General features: G+C 36.1%; 1 protein-coding gene across 2 annotated transcripts in view; it reads left to right on the top strand.

The window, feature by feature from the left end:
• LAMA2 (laminin subunit alpha 2) overlaps positions 1 to 21,456 on the top strand; it is a 393,841-nt gene that overhangs the window by 319,808 nt on the left and 52,577 nt on the right. For both annotated transcript variants that reach the window (XM_042795940.1, XM_042795938.1), the window contains exons 41-44: positions 5,729 to 5,831; positions 14,296 to 14,412; positions 17,701 to 17,883; positions 20,534 to 20,688. In XM_042795940.1, the coding sequence (XP_042651874.1) occupies positions 5,729 to 5,831; positions 14,296 to 14,412; positions 17,701 to 17,883; positions 20,534 to 20,688 (558 nt within the window). The remainder of the gene's footprint in view (positions 1 to 5,728; positions 5,832 to 14,295; positions 14,413 to 17,700; positions 17,884 to 20,533; positions 20,689 to 21,456) is intronic.

Genomic DNA, 21,456 nt, shown 5'->3' with positions numbered 1-21,456 from the left:
TTCTGAACTCTACCAGTTTTCACAGAGAAATCTTATTCTCACTATGAGGTACTGCATGCAAATTCTTAGAGGAAGCAGAGAGAACTTTTAAAAATAGGATTGTAAGGTAAAGCCAGCTCTCCAGCCTGAGTCATAACGAGGAACTCTGCTCCTTAATGCATATATGGTGAGCAGAAAACATTCTGAGCATAGCCAGAATGATTTTATGTCAAATATCAAAGGAGTTAATGGCTAATTTGTGGATGTTGGTCAGAGGGCAACTGATGTGCACTTCACAAGCACGCAGAAACACGAGGAAATGACAGTATAATATGAAATTGCCAGACCCTGTATTTGATACAGAAACATATAGATGAACAGAAGCAACTTGTAGTTACAACACTTGTACCTGAATAAAGTAGCTTGCAGAGAGCTACTTCAGTCAAATGGATTAGGAGAATAGCAAAAGCAATCACATGCTGTGAATGTCTGTATTTAGGAGAGGGACAAAGTAATCTAGCCACTGCACAAAATTTTGATTATTTTTAAGCTGTTTACGTTGCCAACTTCTATTTCAAATAATACTAATTAATATATTCCTCTCTTGATGAAGAAATCTCGCCTCATGCATTAGTATGTGCTAGGTCTCTGTAAATAGTTATTTGTTTCACTGAAACACCTAATTACACTGCAGAAGTAAATAAGGAGTTGTGGGTTTTTTTTTCTTCTCATGACAATTTAATACAGATAGCTGTCTTTTGCTCCTTGGATGACTTACAGTGAGTAGAGCAGGCAACTGTTTCAAGGATAGAATAGGAAAAGAAGACACATACAGCAGTCAAGAAACAAAGCAAGCAATGACAGTATGGCTACAAAAGAGTATATATCAGACAGTGAACTGTCTGATTATACCATGGAGAGAAATCGGGTAGATAATTTGAAAGGGAAGAAGGTGAAGATGGACAATATAATGTAAATAAAGGCAAGTGAGTAGCAAGGAAATAGACTAAGTTATTATTAAGGTGAGATTTTAAGCATCTCCATTGCATGTATTCATTAGAAGGAGGTGTTTTGTGCTATGAGCTGTATATGTGTAACAGGGATCTAGTTGATAAGAAAATGGAGGAAGCTGCTGCCTTTTAAATGTAATTGACATGATATAGAGGTAATCAGTGGTTTGCCATCAAATTTCTGCAGAGCAAGTTAGATTTTAACCGTTATTTGATGATGTGAGGATTTCAGGCCAAATTTTAGAAGTATGTTAATTGTGCTGTTCAGTCATCATTTCACTATTCTATTTTTTTGTTTTTATGCAAAGACTGTTGAATGTTTGTTCATCCTAAGTGAAGAGCTTAATTGCTAACCAGGTAAATCAGGCTCCCACTTTCTACAGACCCCTAGGTACTTGCTTTTAGCAGAGCTTCAGCATGAGAGTGGGAGTGCACCCTCACTCAGGGCTGGCTGGAGCTCTATGGTTCAAGCACTCTCCCAAAAGGTAGCATTTGTGGATTTGAGCTCCCTCAGAGTGAGAAGCTCCCAGAAACTGTGTCCCCTCTTTGCTGAGAAGGTGCTCTTTGGAACCCTGTGTAGAAGACAGAGATCATGTCTTTCCCCTGCTTTTGAAAGATGGAGCCATGTTCTCTTCTTTATGAGAGCACTTGTGGGTGCGTGCCTTCTGTAAAAGACTCTGATCTCCAACTGCTAGAAGGTAATGGAGAAAGTGCTGAGGCTCGCATTCATCCCGGAGCCTAGCTTTTCCCACTGACCATTTGTAATTTTGGAGCAGGTGGGAGGAAAGTTTCCCAACAGCAGCAAGCCTTGTGCACGAACTAGAGACAGTAGGAACAGGATTGAGTTTTAGATTCTACCTGGTATGTTACTGGAGCAAATAATTTACCAGAACCTTAGTGATATCTCAGGGGTTCTTTGTTTTTTGGTTTGTAACAGGAAAATTATTTTGTTTTCAAATTAAGCTAATGTTGCTAAAAGCAAGAATGAAAAGATGCTTAAAATCCATTGTGATTACAGGAAGCCTGATAAATGACTGGAAAAAAATGTATTAAAAATATGACAGAAAAATTCCTCCTGAGCTTTTTATGATGGATTTGCTTTCCCTTTTAAAAGCAAAATTAATTTATCACAGATGAGAAATCTGTAGCATTCAAGCAGCTTCAACATCCCATTACTCAGCCAAGGCAGTAACTGACTAAAGAGAGGAGTCATATTAACAGATCCAGTTTGTATCTCAGAGATCAGAATCATAGTTTTACAATACATCTTGAAAAAGTGTGATTATTCTTAGGCTTTTTAGAGCGGGCTTATAGGTTAGTAACTGGAACCACAGGGGACATGTTAGGTGTTTAGGGTCCTAATTCCTTCTTTGCTTTTGACTTTCTTTGTAGTGGTACCCCAACAATTATGTTGGGTGTCTAGGTTTCCTTACATGTTAATGGCATAAAGTTGCTTAGCCATCCTTCTCATGAGGATGTCCTGAGGTGCAAATCATTCATAACATTTTGGTACTTCAGTATGCTCAGCTATCTTCAGGACTGGTAAAAATTAGAGTAGCCCTAACTCTTGCATAGGTGAAAACTTCCCAGAATATAAGTGTACGTGAAAGGAAAATAATTTAGTTTAAGAATAAGGCTATTTTTAACTGATGTGAATTAACACTCAGGTCTATAAAATACTTTGTATGTGTGTAAGTTCAAGTATGTGATCCTCAAAACTGTCCTAGTGCATTTACATCCATGCTTGGAGCTGTACCTCTCGATGTGACCAAAATCACCTACGTGTCAGCAGATTTGGACAACATGGTGCCTACTTCACGTTTACATCCATTCATGAAACCTCAGAAAAAATTCCTTTCTGCAAAGTTCCCAGCAATTCTCAGTCTGATATGTGTTCAGACCATGCCCAGCACGTGCTGTCAGAGGAGTCTTCACAGTGATGTGACTGTGGCTGATCTTATTCAAACTGGCATCTTGTAGCACATTTCCCAGTTAATGTGACAAGTTGGTGATTCACACTATCATCCCTGGGAGTTCTGGATGGATCTTCTCCATCCCAGAAGAGTGCCATGACCCACCAGGCTATGGGCTGAACTGAAATCTTTCTGCCACTCCTGAAGAAGCTGGGCTGTTTATCAAAAACAGAGTTCAAAATAACTGAAATACCAGAAAAAGGAAGAAAGAGGGTATATTCTTTCTCAATTCTTTCCCTACCCAAACTTGTCTGTTAATGATCAATTCATAGAGTTCTTCTGTAATTTGATGGATGTTTTTCTTTTGCTGTTAAACTTTGTTAAAAATTTTTGCTAACACATGGATAGGAAAAAACCAGACCATTAAGGATGATGTATATTTTCAGTGGCAGCATTTTGCATTATATTTTTATAACAGCACTTATGCCTCTAAACCACAATTAGGATTGCATTGTTTGGTAACAGAATGAGATCCCACTCCTGCCACAAGATGCTACAAGAAGTCAGGCCGCACAGATTGCATGGGGAGGGTAGGGGGCATGAAGGAAGGCACAGGGAAGGGAAGGTACTATCCCCGGGTTATGGATGCTCTGGAAGAGGCAGTTTTAGAACAAATTAAATGCATGAGACCCTGCACAATCTTTTTTTTACTTTTCTTTTACAGCAGGTGTCCCAATTTAGAAAATAATATGAAAGATCCTTGACTGTCAGTCTTACTAAATCATAAAGGGGTTCATCATGACTCAGGCTTGTCACAAGCACACAAATTCACCTCACACAAAGCCAGAAAACATTTGTTTTTTTCATTATTGACTTCACCATAACTTGACATCTCATGAGCCACAAGAAAAGCTAGCAAAAATGGTATGTTTTATGTCAGATGTCTTGATTAATCCTCCCTTTCAAAATTATTTTAAAATAAATATAAAACAATGCTTTTCATCAGTACAAGTGTATTTGTCTCTGGAGGGGATTTTTTAGTATTAACTTTATGCTGAAATCTGCTTCTGACTAATTGTCAGCACATGCACAATTATTGTCCCTGATTTGACGAACTTGGTTTTGCATTGTAAATCTGGCCTTCCAACTTCATTTTATTGAATATAAACTGTTCTAACAGCCAGTCAACCATGACTAGTCATTTAATAATAATAACAATCTTTATTTTTTAAGTTCATGGTCACAGAGTGATCACACCCTGGTTCTGTTGCTAATGGGAAAAGAAATATAAAGTATTATCTGATTTGACAGGTACATCTGCCACAAATCTGGCCAAACATTCTTCCTCAGGAGCAGACTTTTGCTTAATTGGATAGTCTTTTTTTTTTTTTTTTTTATGGGCTTATATATATTTTTCTATTACCAATGCTACTTGTATTACATGATAAAGAAAATATATAAGAAACTAATTTTGCTCATCTTTTGAATGTACGGTTTCTATTGATGTTGAAAGGAATTTGTGTACACAGTTTAATATTTCAGGTGAGTTTAGAAATATGGCAGTCATATGGGCCTTACTTAAAGTCACTTAGCCTATAAGGAAAGTTAAGCATACATTCACATCCCATATGAATACAAGGAATCTGTAATAGCTATATTCCTGTGACATGGCGACATATGCCGTGAGATATCCCGTAACAAAAACCTTGTGTCTGAATTTTCCAAGTATCCAAAGCATTCCATAAGATTTTTAAAAGAAAAATAATTAGGCACATCCAATACATGTTTTTTACAGTGTCACTGAAAAACAACAAAGATTCAGTAACATGCAAAATACCACCTCTGGGCTTGCTCATTATATAAATAATGAATAGCGATAATAACTGTGTCATTTAATTGACACAGTTAATTTTTGAGTATATGTATCTGCCGTGGAAAATGAAAAGTAGCTGCTTCTTAATTACATACTAGTTACAAGGCTATGACCCATGACTAATACAGAATGCTATCTGGCTGTCAGGAGTATTCTCAAAGAAATGTATTCAGTATGATGTGTGACCTGAGTTCAGTTTTACAAACTGAACAGTAAGTGATTCAGAACATAGAACATTTCCTACCAACTGAAAATACTAATCTAATTCAGAAGAACCATTCTATCTATTGATCAGTCTCTGCACTGAAGATAGAGATGGATCTTTTTCAAAGGAAAGATCTTTAAGTGGCAGGGTATGATGAAGGATGGTTATTTGGTAATAAAACTCTTTCAGATTAACTGTAGTTTGCCCTTATTTTTAAACTCTATTTTTTTTTTATATCATATTTGCTTTACTGACTTAGCAATTACAATTCTTGTATTTAACCACAAAGGAATCTCTGTTCTTGGTATTAGAATTTGGATCATCAGATCTAGTCTGACTTCTAAAGGTACTGTAGCTGCTGTTAGGGAAAAATACTGAATTGCATGGTGTTGTGTCCATAGCTGGAGGGAGAAACCCATGTTTTAGTTGAAATATCTTTTCTTTCTTTGTTTTGGAAAAAGTTTTACTCCTAGAGTCAAAACTGATCTTTAACACTATAAACTTTTTCTCTTCTTATTAAAGTCATCACTGGTATTCCAGAGATCTGGCTTCCCATAAAAACAAAAGGAAATTAATTAGAGAATTTTTTTTTCTGTCTCTTGTAGACCTATATAATGGCAATGGGATATATTTCAGAGCACAGTGACATTCACTTAAAATTTAGATGGCTGTTCACTTAGATCATCTTCATATATCTTTTAAGACTTCAGACTTTCCTGTATGTATGACACTGCTTGTTTGTCTACAGACATCTGGCCCTCAAGGATCATTGAAGGACGGTGCTAAGAGCTCTCTTCAGAAAAGCTTCAGGGTCCTTAATGAAGCCAAGATGTTAGAAAATGATGTTGAAGGTATGTGCAGTATATGGCATTCAGAACCATCAAATACAAGAAAAACGTTGTGACATTGCTATGTTTGCAGTATGAGGAAGCCATATCAGAAGCCTGATTCATTATCTGATTTGAAGTTGAGCACTGTATCGGTGAAAAAGATTCTCCTGGTTTGGGTCCAGGCATTACTCAGGGATGCTTGTCCCCTCTGTCCATTTCTTGGACAGGAAGGCTGAGGAAGATGGAGCCTTGGTCTTCTCTTGCTAACTTACAGTAAGGACAAGAGTGAGTGGAGAGGGGAATGGAAGTACTGGTTCTGATTTACTAAATGCTCTAGCAGAAAATTATTACAAAAGTCAGCCCAGCATTAAATTTTTATTCTTGTCAATACAGAAGCAGGGTTTGCAATGCCAGTCAGAGATACCACATCTTGGCAGGATGCTTATGGGATTGTGCCAGAAAAGGGAAGCATGGGAGGTGGAATGAAAATGTTTGCCAGATAGAGAATAACGGGAGGGAATTGCTAAGTGTTTTCTTAAAAAAATGAAGCTAAAACCATGCCTTTAGAATTGCTAAGTGTTTTCTTAAAAAAATGAAGCTAAAACCATGCCTTTAGAGAAAAATTACTATTTTCACACACACAAACAAAATATTTATTTGTTCCTAAAGCATAAATACATGTCTAAATGCAACTCAGATCATAGAGTTTGTAAATTCCAAACCAAATACTTTGGTTTTCCAGTGAAAAATAAACCATCTTTACTTTGTATTCAGTATTTTCCACCGGGGGAAAAAAACCAAGTTTTGAATTATGCTATTTGATGAGATGTAAAAGCTGGTATTTTGAGTCAGACTGACCTTATAATGTCCTTAATATTTTCTCATCAATAAATGAGAGCATTATGGTTGAATGAAATAGTGTAAGAAAGTAGGACAGTAGTCAGTATGGACAAAATAAGGCATTTTGTGCACACATGAATAATCAGTTGCAGAACAGGATGAGGGGCAATTGTCTGGGTGACAATTCTCTAGACTGAGACTAAAGAGAAGTATGGATCGTATGCTGGGTAGAGGTGGAAAATGCAGATATCATAGAGGAATGCATGAATAGGAGCATGGCTTTTTCCAAAACACATGAAACAATCCTTCCACACTGTTCAGGGTTCCTAGTGCTTTAGCTAAATTACTGGCTACAGTCCTGGGCACTGAACTTCATAAGGGCTAAGGTGGTTTACAGACAGTCCTGAAGATGTCCTGAAGACTAATTGGAGATCTAGCGGAGGAGAGATGCGGAGAAAGATTGAAATAATTTAAGTTTGTGGACCGGAAAAGAGACAACTGAGTGGGGACTTAATATTCTTCAGTTATGTCAAGACTTCTCCAAAGAAGATGAGACTAACACATTTCAAACGCACTGATACAGATCACATATTAGGAAAATCTTCCTTGTAATTAAAATACAGAAGTACTGGAACTGATTCCTCAGGAGATTAGGGAGATTCGACCTTTAAAAATCTTTGAGAACAGCTTAGACAAACGTCGGTGAGGAATGATTGTTGGTCAGGAGAAACATTATCTTTGGGCAAACATCTGTTCTGAGTCTATGATTCAATGATCTTCTGGTCATTGCAACCACGAGCAGTTTCTTTCTTGCATCTTTACCCAGACAGATTGTTTTATAGGTCCTCTAAGAAAATACTTATTACAGCACTAATGAAGCATCTGTTTAACAGTATTCAACACTTCTTTCTCCACAGCAGTCTCAGAAAGGAATTGAAAAAATAATTCATTTCTACTAAACCTGAGGGGAAATAAGCATGATACAATTATCCACTTTCAAGTAGGCCAACACTGAGTTTCACACATCTGCCCTTGTGAAAAATGTTAAATGTTACTGCGTTATTTGCTTTGTTTTTACATATAACAAAAGAAGCAATTTAGGAGCATACAGTGTTTGTGCCACTGGTATAGTAAAAACTGAGAGGATGATCAATTAACTTAGTCCTGTGTACCACTATTTTGAAAATCTTTCTTCCAAATACCGAGCAATATTTTGATTAGTCTAGATAGAATAAGTTCAAATTGATAACTTTGTGGTTTATTTCTAATTAGTGCGCTGTAATTCCCTCCATTTTGTAATTTGAAATTGTCATGTATGTTTTGAGGAGCTTGTGTTCACTCACCTTAGTTTTTGAAAAATTCTTTCATACTAGATACATTATAATTTAATTTGATTCAATTGGATGAAGCTGTAATAGGGTTAACCTGGAATTAACCACAAGGGTGAAAAAAGCATAGCACTGGAAAACCTATGTGAGAAAACAGATTTAGGACTTAGAAGAAATAAAGATGAGAAGAGGAAAACAGCTAAGATATGATATAATTTTTGCTCATCATAGGATCTGAAAATCAAGCTGTTTGGGTTTTTTGTTTGTTTCATGGATCAGAACTATAAAATCACACACAGTAAATATTCGAGGTTGAGATTTAAACTACTCACAGAGATAATGCAAGAAGCTTCCCTATCATGCAAGAGTAGTTAAAATACCTTTTACTAGAAACAAGACAGATTTTTATAATAGACCCCAGTCTTTCAGGTTTTAACGTACAAAATTTTTGTTGGCCTCCTGGGAGATTTACAAAAAGTATACAGCATGAAGGATGAGATCTATACAACTTCAGAGTCATCTTCTGACTATTACTTTAATTTAGTTTTGGCAGCTCTAGGATTTCCAACTGCGGAACTAGTTAACAAATAAACATAATGTTTAATAAGGTCATAAAGCATAATGTTTCATAAGGTCATTAATTACATTTCACTGTCATACACTGTTTGAAAGTTAAAAACATTTTTATTTTTTTATAGCAGCTCTGAGAAAAAAAAAATGTGATGTTACAGAAAAACACAAAACTTCAAGAGGAGGATGGTGTGCAATTTAAGTAGCATGGCTGAAATAGAACAATTAGGGATGCTGTTAGTGCCCTTTTCTGAAATGCAAACTTCTGCTGTTTGCCATGGTTGGTGTGTACGAAACACTAAACCAGCAGTGTTCCCCTGAGCACACGATGCCAAAGTGGAGTCCAGAGCTTTGTGTGCTCCCCAGGCAGTTATAATGGAGTAATCATCTTCTGCATAGCACTGTGCCCTGCTTTCAAGGACAAAAGAAAATACTGCGTGTACTTGGATATATGTGAATTCCATGTGCCCACAACGCTGTCCAATTTAACCCTGAGAAAAATTGTATTACAACCTCAATTAGACATTACTTCAGAGATTTTTGAAGAGAGTATGTTATTCTCCCATTTCACACCAGTGAGAATTTAAGTTGATTACAGTTTCATAATTCAGAAACAAACATCTAAACAGTCTAAAGATTCCTAAAGTAATCCTAATGCAAGCAGGGAGCAGTGCTTAAAATGCACATATTCTGTCTTTGTCTATGTTCTTGCCCCATACTGAAGGGTAATGAGATGGAGCTTTCTTAATGCTCCCTGATACATCTTAGATTTAAAGTGCTTCATACAGACAAACATTCTGAACTTTTCACAGTATGCCTTTTTGCATCTAATAAAATACAGCCATGCTCCACAGCTTGACCCACAGAAATCAGTTAACGTTGTGTCCAGAATGCAGATGTGTAAGAATATGCAATGACTGATTTTGTAGATTTTTTTTTTTTCCCCACCTGCTTTTGCTCCAAAGTGGTGATTGTATTCATATTATTACCATATTCCCTTCTGGATGTCTTGATGTTTCCACAGTAGAAGTGAGAGTTGAGTGTGAAACTAATAGAAAGGTATTTTCTTATGATTCTTATAAAGCCACCCTGTTCAGAGTCTCCACTGGAAGAGCAGGATGGATGATGGGCACTCTATAAAGATCTGGTAAACAGAAGTAATAATTAGTTTAAAATTTCTCTGTCTGCACTACAGGTAGTACATTAGCTAAAGTAATGAAGACCCGTAATCTACTCAACTAATACACACTCCAGAAATCCAGGCTGGTCTGTGATGGAGGTGGGAGTGTTTTCTTGCTACATTATGAAGTTCACCTGATTTGTGGCCAATTACCCGAGTTATAAAACGGCTGTTAATCACTGAAATGTTTTATATTACCACCAAAAACTGCTGAAACAGTCCTTACAAAGCAAAGCTTCTGACAGAAGCTATTAAAACGGAGATTTAGTAATTTCTCTCTCATGGTTATTCCTTCTAACTCTAAGAGTTAGAAGGAATAACCATGGTGGGAGAAGCAAAATCTGCATGCAGTGTTCTGGCTAAGAAGGAGTTTTGAAATTTTGGCTACAAATGAATAAATGCTGCTGCCTGCCAGTTTCATTCTCTCTGTGCCTTGAGGGATTTTCAGTTTGCCAGGAGCAATTTTTCTTCCTTATAATTTTGAATTTACAGTTTTAAAAATATACTCGCCCCAGTGCAGATTTGAGACTATACACAGATTTTGTCAAAACTGATCAATGAATAGCAAAAATAAGATGAACTCCTCTTCAGCTGGAGACTGCTGTCAGGTGGCTAACGAAATTCAGCTCATGTCATTTCTTTTGCTTAAGAATTGACAACTTGAGGGGGAGTTGTCTTGTCTGACAACACGTGAATATTTTTAGCTAAAACATTTTCCAGCTGATAGGCACATCTAAATCCCTTGTTTGTGTGTTCTCCTCTGCTTTGTATTTTTGCTGATCTGGCATATTGCATTCACCAAATTATTGCATTAGTTTGATGACCAGCATAATATTCATACAAAAACTGCAGGCAGTGCTGAAAAGTCTCTTTAAAATGTTAACCATCATTAGCTGCATTTCTCTAGTAACATCTCTTTCCCCTTTTTTTTTCCTAATGTCAGTTTCTAAGTCTTGCTTGTTTTAGGGGTAAAAAAAAATAGCTTGTGACTCATCTTCCTCTTTATACAATGAGACTATGGGGAGGAAGAATGCTATTTGGAAGAAACAAAACAAAGATAACAAAAGGGATGTGTGTAACTACCAGTTCATTTGTGCAGTATCCAATCAATAAAAACAGTTGCATATGTTACTCCTTGATAGATTTCCACAGTTATTCTGACTTTGGAGTACATGCATTGGGTAACAGCCTTATGATATCTTCTTGGATGGTTTCTCATGGAAAACTGCATTAGGTCATACTATCAGAAGAGATCTGTTTCCACTAGCATTGCAATGGTGGCACATCATCAGTAATTAACCAGTGCCACCTATGTATGTGATCTGCAGAGACATGTAAAAACCTGTCTCTTGTAAAAATAGATCACTGCGTATAAACAGTAGCTAAGTTCTTAAATTCGTTTTAAGATTAAATATATGAGTACAGGGATTTCTTTTATTTTTTTCCATTTGACTCACTTCAATTTATTCACTCAAAGGAAAAAAGGATGATGCTATATTCTGTAATGTTGTATTTAACTATGGAAATATAAATTGAAAATCTTTGTTCATATTAACAAAGCCAGAAACCCTAAAGACCGATGCCTGCAAAGTCCTTCAGAATCCTGCTTACTCTTTAGGGTTTAGTTTCAGTGATGCATGAATGTTTTTGTTGATTTGAACACTAAACAGTGCATTGATTGGCATCCTGTGCCACCTCAATGCAGAGATATTCAAGTGGAAACGGGATTGAGATAAATTTCTCAGGATACTCCTCAACCTACACTTTAATGTGAATTGACAGTGGCTGGAATCTTCCAGTTCAGACCCACTAACCTCTTCCAAGTCAGATAAGCTGTGTATTTTGGAAAAACTCAAGACTGTAGCTGCCTGTATTTTGTCTAGCCTCTATGAATGACTGAAGGATCTCAAGCCTTCAAATCATAGCTCCAGCATTTTTTGTAAATGCTAATAAATAAAGGATGGGGAAAAGCTGACATGAAGTCAGTTCGGTTCATGATTCATACACAAAATTAGCTAAGTGCTTAGTGAAGAGGCCATCTGGATTACAGTATGGGAAGTTACTTCAAAATGTAACTTCATGTTAATATCACTGTGCAAACTTAATAATTTTGTTGAAATGCCGACAGGGGCCTTAGTATCTCCTTACATCTCTTTGTATAAGAGCCTCCCTTGAGGCACTTATTTATGACTTTATTATTGTCATTTTTAAAAAAACACAATTAAATGTATTTGAGTAATTAAAAGAAGCAATATTAAACACGTGGAGTCTCAATATTCAGTTTCAGGAGTTCTAGGGAAACTTCCCTTATTAAAATCCATAAAAATCAGTTTGCTGCTATGGTTACAAAGCTGAAAACAGAAGTCTGGAAACATGAATCTTCAGAAGTATAACCAGGGGATAATTAGCATAATGTTGGATCTGGCAGAGTAAAGAGAAGAAAAAGAGATAATTTAAGAGTATGCAACAAAGTTAGTACACCACCGCCAGAAATGAATCAAATATCTCAGAAATATTAACACACTTTATAAACACTAACATCCCAAAGGCACCAGAGACACCAAGGAAATACCAGGAAGACTGTAATTTCAGAATTAAGTGGAGGAAATTAAAACAGTTTTGTCGACATTACTACTTAACAAGAAATGAACTCAGATAAAGTCTCAGAGCTCTTAAGACCAGAATCTCATGAGTTCATTCTCATTTAATAACATCACATTACCGATAGCCTCATTCAGCAGTGGAGACAAAACCCATCATTTAAAAATAAGGGTGTTTTCGAGGAGAAGAGTGATCTTATAATTTATATTATTCTTCCTAACTTTGTTCTAGTATTAACTGTCCCTATTACAGTTCACAGAAACGTGCTGTTCCTCTGCAGGATACTTTGCAGGAATGGAGGCTTACCTGCAGGCACTCCTATGTGTCGCTCTATTTTAAATAAAGCAAACAGATTTCTTCCTGAATGACATTTCAAAGGACCTAGCAACAAAAGTATGATTCTCATTTAAATTCCATCTGCGATTTTAGCCTTGCTGTAGTCTTGGAAAAATTAGTTAATGGTTTCTTATAGGTAATATCCATTTTGTTTGATTTTTCTCTTTACAAATTGCTTCTTGCACATCTAATTTTAAGAAACTTTACTTGTTTAGAATTTGTGCAATCTGAACCACAATCCCTCATTTTAATCTATTATTCTGTTTACTCTCTCACAAAAGTGTTACAGCCCTGATGCTGTTGAACATGCTGGAGTACCAATGATAATCTAATTATTGTCCCTTAATAAAAAGAGTTGCTTTTTACTTTTGACAAGTATGTGGCTATAATTCACTAAGAAACCTCATCTCCAATATGTTTTCCTATCCCGATACCTACTTGAATGAGTATCCAAAACCTAGGTGTTTATTTTCAATAACTTGTCACATATCTGAAGGTCACAGTCATACTTTGTATCCTGAACTCCTTTTCTACAAATTCTTCTCCTCGTCCTACTATCAAGCACAGTGATGTTGAATTAGTTTCCCAGTAGGGCATGCCTTTAAGGTAAATTACCAGTTGCCTGTTCCAAAAAGTTCCATATTAATATGAAGAAATTATGAAAATGCCCCCTAAGATAGTAGTTTAAGCATTAACTACCATTTTCTGTGCCAAACTTTACTTCTAAATTTTTAAATAATGTCTGTTTAAATAGCAATAAAGTTTAGCTAGAATCTCACTTTTGAGAGTTTGAAAAACTATTGCAATGCTGGATACTGTTCCAAAAAACTCCATAATTTTTATTCAAATCAACTGCTGAAGAAAAGGAACTGACCTGTAAAGGATAACATCAGTTTCATCTGTAATGTACCGAATATGACACACCGGTGCCTTTCATTTGTACTAGCTCTTTGGTTTGAACAAATTCTTAGCTTTGAGTTTTATTTGCTAGACAGGCTTTTTCCCAAAAGCTTTCTTATGCTTTTTTCATTACTGTTATTAGTTTATTCTCCTCATACTGATGATCAGTGCTATGGTGATCTCATGTATTTTCTTTAGATGTTAGGATGGTTGTCTTTCAGAAAATCCAACAGAGCTGAGCTCTGGCCAGTCTAATTGCAGCAGCAATCTGACCTAATCAATCTTGCCTCTTTCACACTATGTTCAACTCATTCAACCCAGACAACCACCTTAAGAAGAAAATTTCAGTAGTAGCTTTATCTAGGAATCAAAGCTATGACTAGACATCATACTTTTTCAATCTCTCAGTAGATCTTTACATGAATTTGCATAAGTCATACCATCAGTGATTGTAATTTTTTTCTTTCCTCTGTACAGCTTAGGAAAACCCTTGATAGATACACAACAGTACAAGGAACTCAAACGTTTAGATACCATGGAAGTAGGGTACTTAAAGAAACAGAAGATTATCAGTGAACCCTACAACCAGTTTTACTGGACTTCCTTATTTACACAATATAATATCTTAATCGTAAATGTCTTGCTCATTATTATGCATTTAAATTACATGCAAGGAAAGGATAGTGGAAACAAAGAATTAAAGCTTCTGTACCATGTGCACTTTTTACAGAAAAGGGGAATAATCTGGACGGCATGAAGAACAGGCTGAAAGATGCTGATGAGAAGAATTCCATTCTTCTGAGAGCTTTGAATGAAACCTTAGGAAAGCTGTCAGCCATTCCTAACGGTAAGCTGGAAAACTGCTGCAACACTGAACTTATCCCTGCTTTTCTGTTTCATTTTCCATCACTTAACATCTGTCTGATTAATCTTTGCCTTTGCCCATGCTGTGTCCACTTTGACCATTGGCTGCCGTAATAAGACAAAGATAAGCAATGTGAGAGAGAGAGCTGAACTGAAAACAGTTACAGGGCATCAGTTTTTATTTAGGCATGGTAAAAGGTACCATACTTCTGCAGTTTGCATGAGGTTTCAGAAAGAAAAGAATTATGATATCAGGAATTTTGATACAATCTGAGACAATCTTTTCTTTAAACGTGAAAAGTCTTTTTATGAAGCTCCTGTTTAATGAACTGTTCTAATTTAACTAGTATAATTTAACCCAATAAAAATAAAGATTTACTGACTTTACAGAAATAGCAGGATGAAATTTGCTGGGTTTTGTCTTACATTTCTACCATACTCTCATTAATTATGCTGCAGTATCATTTCCAGTCATTGTTTGGTATTGTATATCTTTTTTAGACTATAAATTACTTAGCACTTGGACAGACTTTCCTCAATGAACTCTGAAGTGCTATACACATTTGTAACTCTATATAACCAAAGAAAATTTAAAAAAAAAAAAAAAAATCTGTAATACTCATTAAAATCCTGATGTCCTGGGACGTTAGCTACTTTGTGTTGTGGTAGTGAGAGACAGAGAGCTACAACATAGTTTCATTATAGTGGACAGTGATAAAATGAATGTTTGTTTTAGAAAATAAAAAGTTTTTTATCAATGTAATCTGCTATCACTTTTCTCTCCGAGGAACACTAAACTGAAGATATGCCTTAAGAAAAGTCTCTAAAGAAAATATATTCTGTCTGATTTGTGATGGTCTGGAAGATTCAGACTACAAGTAGAAACTTGACATGAAAAACAATTTGCTATTCATCTTGCACATTTTTGTGACTTTAAGATTACAGAAAACTGGAAAATTTTGTTTTAGATTTAGTGATCCTTGAAATCTAGTGTTCACAAAAATTTGTTTTAATATGTCATGCTCATTGTATGCCACTTCCTGGATTTTGGCCACAGGTATTGACATGACTGTTTCTCTTTTTGATACAGATAGATGTCTCAATTAAACATAATGGACCTCTAAGGCCAGCTGGCCTTAGGACACAGAATACTAAATATGAAACAAGTAAAAGAAATACAAAATATGCAACCATTAGCAATGTAATAAACTCTTGTCAGATTACAGTTACAGGGTGCTTGCTCTTGGGACAAGGACACTCATAAAAACAAGCAGATGTGTATTAAGAATGAAATTCAGAGCAAATAAATTGCATGGATAAGAAAATGCAGTAAATTAGTTGTCCAACAGGGAAATAACGAATGAGGATGGAGGAGGAAATGACCCTGTCGTATATCTTGTTCTTCAAGGATTCAAGAAAGCAGAGAGGATCTTAAACTAATAATTCTTGCATCCATGCTATACTAATAGCCAAATAAAATCAGAAAGATTCAAAATGAGATAGACAGGAAGATCACATTAGGACAAGGACCCAAATGTGCAGGGATGGCATAATTTAAAGTGTGGCTGAAAATAAATATTTGTGTGATGAATAGAGGGGAGCAACACAGTAACCCTAACTTCCAGTTGGGCAGAAAGGTGCATGACCTCTAAGAAGGGCCTCAAAAAGATACACTGAGATATAATGAAAAAAGGCAATCAGAGCTCTCTGTTCTTTCACTTGTCAGTACTGATGATGATAACGGTTTACTAACGGTTCAGTTGTATTTTCAAGATGTCATTGTATTACAGGGGGTTTTCAGAGCCAAAACTTCAGAAATAAGGGTGGAATTGTTTAGAGCACAGGTATAATATATTTTTACTCAAGAAAACAAAAAGCATCATATAGCCCTCCAGTGTGCAGGACAAACCCACCAGTTCTCTATGGCCTTAGGAAATACCACACGCTCCCCAGGCCACAGGCTTGATCACATCAGATGTTCCACAGACACTGAAATGAGATGTTCCACAGTCATTGATCCATTGAAATGGAGGAAATGTCCGTGTTTCCCATGTCTTCGCACAGTCATAGAATTAGGAATGTGCAATCTACTTCAAGCAAATATTGGTATAAAGTAACTTTTATTAACTATGTCTTAGAAATTGAAGGAAATCACAACCTCCTGTGGCTTCCCCACTACTGCAGTGCAGGTTGTTAACTTCATGGAGTACCACAGGAAGCCCCAGTCAGGATGACAAGTGGCACTATCTCTACATGGTTGTTTCAGAGATGTCAAAATTTCTGAACTGCACTCCAAAATTCTCATATGACTGAAAGACATTAAGATACCTTGGAGAACGCAAGGGAAAAGCAACTCCAAGAACATTTTCACAGGAAGCAGGTGGCAAAGCAGGTTCCTACGGGTCCCACGACTCCACTGTGGGGTGAAGCTCACATGGGTTCCCTTGCAAGCTGGACTGTCCACCCCAACATTTTCTGCTTGCTCACTTCCTCCCATCTGTGGGAGTTCAGAAAATTTGGTAGTTCCCTAGCCCAGCACAACCTGTGCTGCTGGCTCATCATCCAGTGTAATCCTGTCATGGCAACAGCACCTGAGCGGCATGATGAGTCTTAAAGCAATCTGATTCACTAACACAGGATTTGAATAAATACCTACTTCAATACCTGACTGTCTGTTTTATCATTTATCAATAGCAGAATCAAAACCATTCCAGACTTGAATGTTTCCATTCCAAAGATAGAACATTTAATTCCATTTTGCAGGGAGAGAGGTGGGGCAGCATTAGACTTACTGTTTTGCTCAAGGTCACCAAGGATGTCTATGGATATATGTGATTAACTCAGTCAATGGACCCTTTCCCTCCTGATTCACGAGATTATTCACATCAGAACATTGAAAGTCCTGTTTCTACTATAAGTATCAAATATTATGTCTGACACTTGATCAGAGGTTAACCAGTGAGTCAACAGCAACAACAAAATTGCAAAAAAATTTACCTAATAAAAATGAATTGTCCTTTACATACAAATGGGGCTGAAGCATTTTCTCTTCTTCAAGTGCATTTGTTATCTCATAAAAGACATAAAGGGCCAGATTCTTCAATCCACATTTACAACTAGTAATGTCTTACTATGAATGAAACAGGAGCTCTCAAAGAACTACACAACACAATTTAAGATGGTAGAATTTTGACCCAACTTTAATCTTAAGATGTGTGGAGGAAACTTCTGTACTCTAGGCAATCATTTCATTATCCTTTTCTACCTACAGATACAGCTGCAAAGGTACAGGCAGCCAAAGACAAAGCAGGACAAGCCAATGAAACTGCAAATGACATCCTGGCCCAGATTAAAGACCTCAACCAGAATCTCCTGGGTCTGAGAAACAACTATAGTAAACTTGCAGATGATGTGGCGAAAACAAATGCTGTTGTGAAGGATCCTATCAAGAACAGTAAGATCTTTTCTGAGTTGTTTGGTGGTGGTTTTTTTTCAGCTCATGGTTTTCATTTCACATCTCAAAATGAAACAGACATTCCAGAATTTCACTCACAGAACATTATTACAGTATGCTGGGATAAAAGGAATTTCTGTCACTTCTATTTCCTGGACTTTATATATAAAAAGAATTTTAAATTTTAAGGGCTGCTGCCAGTAGTTGGAAAAAAGTCAGCAGGATGAAGACGTAGTGGATAGATTTGTTCCACAGGCTACTTTTGAAAGTATTTAGGAGATGAATAATCAAAGATTCTGACTGGCAATTCACCCCTCGATTCAATCAAAATTCCATACACTAACCCTGTCTTCAGTCTGTCAGATAATCAGTTCTGGGAGAAATGTATGACTTCTTTCATATACGTTAGTATTTTTGGTAGAACACTGAGGACACTTAAGAAGAAAGAGAAAAAGGAGATTCTGGGAATGGTTTTGTATGTTGTTTTGTTTTGTTTTGTTTTTTACAGTGAATTCTGTTATTAAATGTGACAGTTGCTTTAGCATTTTCACTTTGGTTATAATGGATAAAATTGAATTCTAAATTACAAATTATTTTATGGTAGATTAGTATAATATATCATATGGGAGTATACAGCCAGGGGTGGCCGCAAAACCAGGGTGTCTTTACAAAATTACTGAATGAATAATTTCTCAGCTAACCTGGTCTCTGCAGATTGTTGTCAGCTTGATGAAGCTGGGCACCTGAAAACATCCAGTTTAGGAGGTTGTCATTCTCATTCTATGGAATTGTAGCTGTATCAGTGAAAGAAATTAATCCCAATGGCTGTTTGTCACTGCCTGCCTATTGCAAGTTCCTGATTTCTCATCAACTGAGATACATGTGTGAACCCCAAGTATAAACCCCATCAGGCAGACTGATCCATACTAGTTTAGACAGTATGAAAAGTAGTTATTGATTGAAATAGTGTGGTTGGATTACAGCTGGCTATGGAACAAGCATATCTATGAGGTAATGACCTCTGGCAGGATAATGCTAAATAACAGAGAAGTGGCCCAAAAGCACTAATTTCTTGGCACTGCTAGATCTAGACTAGCCCAAGTTTTCTAAGACTAAGTGTACATTAGCATTTTAGTTGAGATTAGGAGCGACAATTTAGAAGTGAATCTCTTGATTGTCCCAAGTCACCATTATTTTGTTCACATTGAGGAGTGGTCTTAACACTTGCAAACTCATTCATGTCAGATAAAGCTTAACTGGAAGATGTTCTCAAGAAATGCACTTTTACCACTCTCCAGCTGCTAATGGATGCTCAGATTACAGAATGAGATTAAAGTAGATGCAGAGTAAACCACTCCAAATGTATATAGTGAGTCTGTTGGCACTCACAATTACATGCTGAAGTAGACGTAGCCTCTCTTCTTTGTCAAAATTCAGGCCCCTATATTCTCATTATGTAGATGTGGAATATATAAAAGGTAATAAGGTTTTTTTCTAGACTAATCCTGTCCCTTAACTTACTTTACATTTCTCTTTAGATCTTCCAAACATTTTCTTACATTTTCTTCTGTTTTTTCTCTTCTCTGTGTCTATATCTTGCCTACAGAAATCAGTACGTACATTTTCTTTCTTGCTGCTTTTATTGTGCCTTTTTCAGTAAACGATGATACACTGTTTACCACCAAAGCTTCTGCATGATGCTCTACATTTCGCATTCATTGAAATAGTTAAATAGTTACTTTTTGAAGGATCTGAGATAAAGTGTCTTGGTAACTAGTTTCGCTTATGTGAAACCTTAAGAAGCATCTTGAAGGTTTGGTATCAGTGTCTAGGTGACTACTGAAAAACTAGATATGCAGACTTTAATGTGTTATCTAAACATTATTATTATTATAATATATATTTTTTAATCTTCATTCAACATACATTCTTCTGCTAAATGCAGGTTTGTCCCTTTCAGTGTCATCCACACAAAAACATATTCTTATGCTAGCCAAGTGTTGCAGTCCTTAAATCTGCTGATGAATTGTCAAAGAGAGTGCATTTTTCAGTGGTTGTATGTTGAGAGGTTAAAAAGTCATTTGAAGCCTAAAGAAAAAGAGAGGAAAAGTGTCCTTGTGAAATTATTAAATTCACACGAAAAAAATAAAATATTCGCAGCTTATTGCCACTGCTTTCAGTACACATACAGAATTTTAAACATGTGACAAGAATAAAGCCTTTTTCTAGTTGTGACCTTTATAATTAATTCATGAATTAACTTCAAGTTAATTCTAACCCTGTTTCAGAAATTACTAATGGAAACTAACCAGTTTTCATTAATCTAGCATTTTTCTTCAAAATAGGAGTTAAAAAAAAAAAAATCATTCATAAGTGTATTTTGCTACAGAAAGTGTTTTCCATCCTGATCTGAGGCATAGTTACTGCTTCAAAATGCTGCTTTAACACCTGCATTTGCTACTATTGCTACTTTAATTTGATTCTAAATATTCTTAAAATATCTTATTCTGTTCAGGTCTGTGTGTACCTCATGGTAGCATATATAATTGCCTGAGTATTGTGTATGAAGAATTTTCTTGGATTTTATTATTGCAATGTATAATTACTCTCTAACACTGTTCTCTAAAACTCTGCCTTGTTTCTTACAAAGTTGCTGATGCAGATTCCAGTGTTAAAACCCTAGAAAAGGAAGCAGATCGTCTGCTAGATAAAATCAAGCCAATCAAAGAACTTCAGGATAACTTAGGGAAAAACATTTCTCAGATAAAAGAGCTGATAAATCAAGCTCGGAAGCAAGCCAATTCGGTAAGTCCTCTTTCTCAGTAAGATGACCTTTTGAGTATTGATAGGATTTTATTTTCTACTTTTCTATTTCTTTTGCACAGGGTATATCCTTTCTTATTTTAAACATGTGCAAAGAGAGCAAATAATGCAGTATAATTTCTCAGATAAAAAAGAGAATGTTCTGATGATTTTAACTCTGTGCTTGTTTCTTCATTTAAAACATGCCCTTGTTCAATGGATAACATCTGTAGGAATGTATATAGAGAGGTTATTATTTAGGTAGCATTGTGGATGATATTACAGCAGGAGTCACAACATCATTGATTTTTTGCGAAAATTAAAATGGGGGGGGGGGTTGCCTCAGCACTGATATTTAGCCCGTTTTCATTTCACAGAACTTGCATTATCTGAGAACAACACCATCTCAAACTCACTGAAATTGCTGAGTATGTTTGCTTTTCCCATATTCTTGACTTTCTTTGTCCAGTAGCAGTTCTGAGAACCAAACCTGAGAATATATTTCTAGTCCATTTAATGAATTTGGAGTCTATCTCCCAGACTCAGTAACACTCTAAACTTGAGGATCCACTGTTATTCAGCTGTGACCTAATGTACCAAAGGAAAAAAGTTCTTGAAGCCAGTATTAAAAAAACTTCCTGAAAAATAGTTGAAAAAAAAAATCTACTGAATAATAGGATCCTGGGAAATAAGTATATTCCGTATACTCAATGAAATTTGCACACAGTAGAAAGACAGGCTACTGTGATGATACGGTTTTGTTACATTCAT

The sequence above is a fragment of the Tyto alba genome, unplaced genomic scaffold (assembly GCF_018691265.1).
Source record: "Tyto alba isolate M040663 unplaced genomic scaffold, T.alba_DEE_v4.0 Super-Scaffold_22, whole genome shotgun sequence".
In the NCBI taxonomy this organism is placed as follows: Eukaryota; Metazoa; Chordata; class Aves; order Strigiformes; family Tytonidae; genus Tyto; species Tyto alba.
Note: the sequence above shows the minus strand (reverse complement) of the source record. Positions and strands in the feature narration are given on the sequence as shown.